Source organism: Austrofundulus limnaeus, unplaced genomic scaffold (genome assembly GCF_001266775.1).
Source record: "Austrofundulus limnaeus strain Quisiro unplaced genomic scaffold, Austrofundulus_limnaeus-1.0 Scaffold93, whole genome shotgun sequence".
Taxonomy (NCBI): domain Eukaryota; kingdom Metazoa; phylum Chordata; class Actinopteri; order Cyprinodontiformes; family Rivulidae; genus Austrofundulus; species Austrofundulus limnaeus.
In genome coordinates, this window is record NW_013952495.1 from 900,037 (window position 1) to 905,018 (window position 4,982).

Genomic DNA, 4,982 nt, shown 5'->3' on the forward strand with positions numbered 1-4,982 from the left:
TTAAACGAAATAAACATTTGAAATATATGAGTTTGTATGTAATGTATGAATATAATATACAAGTTTCACTTTTTAAATGGAATTACTGAAATAAATCTACTTTTTCATGATATTCTAATTTTATGACCAGCACCTGTATATATATACAGTATATGTATGTATGATGTATGTATGTATGTATGTATGTATGTATGTATGTATGTATGTATGTATGTATGTATGTATTTATATAGCTTTAGTTCTCAAGCTAATAATGCTAGCTCGGGAACTAATGCCATATTTAAATTAGTTTACATATAGCTAATGCTATTTCACCATATGTATATGAATTAGCTTGAGTGCTAATACAAATACTAGCTGATGTTCTCCTTCCATGAAGCAGCTCTTGTCCTCCATCCACATTTTCAGTTGCAGGCTGAGTCATTTCTACATTTTCCTCTCTGTCAATGTGCTCTTGTTTCATTTAAAAGGGCTAAACATAAGTAAATGTTTATCAAATAGTGTCTAATGTTACAACTAATCAGGATTCCTGTCAAATATACACAACATTTAGGATTTGTAAAAAGAAAAAAAAAGTTGTGAATCCCCTCATCCCCTCACCTGCCAAAGGTGTTGACCATGGTTCCAACAGAGAAGGAGCCGATCATGCCCCCCACACTGAAGATGGCCACAGCAAAGCTCCACACCATGGTGATGGATCCTGCGGAAAAGGACTCTCCGTATCGTTCAGCCGAAACATTCTTGAAAAAACCTCGCAGTTTCTGCCAAAGAAAATTAAAAATAAAATGAGACTGGGTTTTTGTTGGGGAGGAGTTTTAAACACTCCCACGTGAGGGCAGTAAAGCTTTGTGAGTGACAAGGAAAATTGAAACTCTTGTCTTGCACAATTCTGATTTCGATCACAATGAAGTGCTTTACGAAAATACTGAAACTCCTAATGCCTCTGATAAATTCAGCGTTGACTCCCACACACCTGCTCAGGTGCGTTGATGACCCCAGTATTGTAGCCGAACTGCAGCGAGCCGATGACTGCTGTGGAAACACAGTAGAGGAGGTAAGGAGTCAGCTTCTTCTTGGACTGTGGAGACAGAAAAAAAAAAAAAGACAGAACGTTATGATATTTCTCTGCAATGAGCAGGATGGAGCTCATGTACAATCACTCTCTCAGTCTGAGTGATGGATTGTTCTGGATCCTGCCTCTACAAAGCTCTGATTGTCCACAAAGACAGTGGTAAATTACACACAACAAGCCTTTTTACAAACACTTGTAGCAAATGGTGAAAAGGGATGAGTCATGGGCCTAAAATATAAAGTCATATTTTAGATAGCAGAGGATGGAGAGGAGTGGAAACCCTTAATCTGACTAAGTTCTGCTGAGTACCAGGTTTATCTTTTAATAACCCAAAATAAATGTGAAATAATTTTGACAGCAAACGATAATGAGTAAGGATCTGGAAGTGCCAGAGACGTGGAGTTAGTGTTTCCTGATCAGTCGTGTGCAACAGAACTCTTCTCCTGTCTTTGGTTCTGTTTAATCTGAGAGAGAGGAAGAACTAAGATAATTATAATGATGGCAGAGATGGTTTGATGACTTGGTTTGGCTCCTATAGGGTCCAGTTTAAATCAGCTGACCAATGGGAGAACAACATCTCTCCTCCCTCTGCACTTTGTCTGAAGGACATTTACCAAGAAACCAAATGTTTAAACTTCAAAATGTAACTTACTAAGATTCATGAACATTCTGAAGGATTTTAAGGACGATTTATTTCCAATGAGAAAAAAAGGCAGAAAAAGCTAAATATATCAAGAAGTATGAATTCCTGAATAAACAAAAGTTATAGCCGGAATATTTTGAATGAGCTGAATGCTTTGATTGTTGAAATAGCACGAACATCGCAGAATGAGATACATGAAGAAAAATGTACGGAAGAAAAAAATGATCTCAATAGTCTGAATGTTTTAGAAGTTTTCACACTATTGTGTTGTTTTCATGAGTTCTGTGTTCATTCAAAGTTGACTGAACGTTAGGAGCACCCAGAAAGAGCCATGCAGTCAGGGCCAAGCATCAGATACAGGATTTTGTTTTAGGCTCCAGGCTCCATGATTTGTAGCTGAGGTGTTTCTCAGATAAGTAGCTTAAGGCCAAAATAAATAAATAAATAAATATTTTAAAAAGTGTCCTTTAGTGAATGTTTTTTTAATCCTGCTGGTTTGGGAATTAAAGTGGGCTTAGCTAAAAATAAAAAATAAAAAAACTGATCAAAACCAGTTTGACACGGCAGGGTTGACGAAGAAGTGGGATTTCTAACATGTAAAAGTCTCCAACCGAGCAGAACTGAAATCCCCAAAAACCTAGTTTCAGTTTTATTTCAAACGCCACGTGAAACAGGACAGTAGCAACGGGTCTGAATGAAATTAAAAAACTTCAAGTCATTCAGTGTAACCAAAGCGTTTCCAGCTACTGCTGATTCAGCTTCAGAAACATACCTGAATGAGCAGAGAGCTCAGTTTGTATTTTTATCACCTGAACACTTTAAATAAACCCAACAGTTTGTTCCTGGGTTTATTCAGAACAAACTGACTCAGTGAGGCTCAGAAGCTCCACCAAAAACAAACTGCCTGTTCCTACATGTAGTCAGCTCGTTTGATTTTTTTAACCCAGAGATCCTTTCTGACGGAGTGAGCATCGGTACTTAAAAATAACAATAATCAGCTTTTTAACACATTTGGCATCCCTATCAGGAGCGTTTTAAGCGTTATAAAGCAACAAACAGCTCAAAGTCACGCAGGAGGAAGTCATGAATTTCTTAAAATACTGACAGTGAGCTGATAATAGAGAACAACACAGCTGCAGCTGATAACCCTGCTCCACCAAATACTAAGGCCTAAAAATACTTTTCTACACTCTGGTGTTCCAGTGACGTGAAATACTGCTGCAGCGTTTTGAACATCTCAGCTCCCTGTCACACCCAAGCATGAAAAAAAAAACGTGTTCTGATTCATATGACTGCACAGAAGAAATGAAAACAGAAACAACCAGCATGCCTTGTAGCAGTGCCAAATGTTTTAAATCTAGATGTGTGATCTGCTGGTGCTCAGAGTAAGTGTTGCAGATGACTCTCAGGTACTACCATGCCAGGTTTATGCTCAGTGTTTGCAAAATTGACTGATTAATGACCGTTGTTCTGTTTCAAAGTTTTATGAGCTGTGGTGGCCATCTTGAATTTAGCTGGTTTCAAAAGTGAATCAGATGTAGGCACGCATCCAGTAATTAACTTCTGAAAGCTTCATTAAAAACCATCCAAACGTTCGTGAGATATTTTGCTAACAGACGGACAGCACTGACTACAACAGTTAACGCTGAAGTTTTAAGTGAAGATCTTAATCGATTTGTTGGTGTTTAAAATATATTTCGGGAATGACTCAGCTACTACCACACCAAATTTTATGTCGATATCTGTAAAACTGACTGAGCCACGCCCATTTTTGTGTTCACTAAAGTCAATCAACTGTGGCGACCATTTAAAATGAGAGAGACTCTGAGAGCAAATCAGCCGTAGATGTACATCTAATGGTTACTTTTTGAGAGTTTCATTAAAATCCATCCACTGACTCATGAGATATTTTGCTAACAAGACAATGGAAGTTGCAGGATTGACCACCTTTGAGACTGAGCAGAGCTTATGTGTGTTGAATTCATGTTCAGGGCGATGCTGAGGAGGATTTGGACACAAATATCAGCTGGCTTAATTAAAGAGTGGCCACCTGAATAAGGAGCACAGAACATACGATCAGGCTCAGGGATTGTACCGACATGTTTTCAGGCTTGTGGTTGCAAAGACCTGCAGCCATTGCAGCTCGTTCACATGTCACGTAGGTTTCCTTTCATAACCAAAAGGGGGGAAAGTGATGCAACGTCTGCTGCTGCTGTGTTCTTAACAAGATGCAGGTACCAAAAAGTGTTGTAATAATGCCATGTTTAAGTTCTCAATTCTCAAATGTGAAAAGTAAAAACTGTGCATCCTCTCTGCTCATGTTTTCTAGATTCATTGGGGTTTAAAAAGTCAAGAAAAGCCAAATAAATCTTCAACTCACTACTGTATATAAAACATCACATCATCAGCAACAATCATTGACTCTGCTGCTGTTAGAGAAGCCTGCAGCTAACCTGCTGCACATATTTAGACTGATACATTTGTAGAAATTGCTTATTTGTTATTATTATTTTTATTTTTCTAAGAGTGACAAACTTGTAGCGTTGTTGCCTGTTTGGTGAAAATACAGCAACTTTCCCTGTGTTTTTGAAACATTCTGATTGTGAACAGGCAATAAATTTAAACATAAGCTTTAGGTTTTTAAATGCAACATTTAAAGTATTTTTACTACTTTTTAAAGCAGCCCTTTTTTGATCTTTAAGAAGCCTGGCAAAGAAAAGGGTCAAATTTGCTAGAAACATTGTGTTTTCTTTTTTAAACTGCAAAAAAAAAAAAGCCATAAAACTTAATATTTTTTAGTAAAATCTTCTCTTTTATGAACTTATTTCAATATTTTTCTTTTCTTTTCTTTTTGTCAAGGTGTTAATACAAATTAGGATTAGGGCCATGGTGCAAAAAATAAACTTACTTTTGATTTTAGAACTTAGATTATTTTTTACATAATTATAAACACACACACACACAGGTTTGTATTTCTATCCTTATTAGGACCGTTCATTGACTTCCATTCATTTCCAGTAATTTCTACAGCCTAACCCTGACCACAAACCCTAAGGCTAACCTCACAGGTACCTGACCTTAAAACTAACATAAACTCAATTCACACCTTGGTCCTAAACCAAACCCCCAACCCAAAAATGGAGTTCCACCGTTTTAGGACCGGTCTTTGGTCGCCATTAGGACTACTGGTCTTGACAAGGTGTGTATACTGGAAACGGTCCTAAATAGGTAACAAAAACAAGTACACACACACACACACACACACAC

The 4,982-nt window shown here is 37.5% G+C and overlaps 1 protein-coding gene across 2 annotated transcripts in view; it reads right to left on the reverse strand.

The window, feature by feature from the left end:
• slc2a3b (solute carrier family 2 member 3b) overlaps window positions 1-4,982 on the reverse strand; it is a 13,517-nt gene that overhangs the window by 6,157 nt on the left and 2,378 nt on the right. For both annotated transcript variants that reach the window (XM_014012638.1, XM_014012637.1), the window contains 2 exons: window positions 974-1,078; window positions 601-761 (listed from right to left, as the gene is read on the reverse strand). In XM_014012638.1, the coding sequence (XP_013868092.1) occupies window positions 601-761; window positions 974-1,078 (266 nt within the window). The remainder of the gene's footprint in view (window positions 1-600; window positions 762-973; window positions 1,079-4,982) is intronic.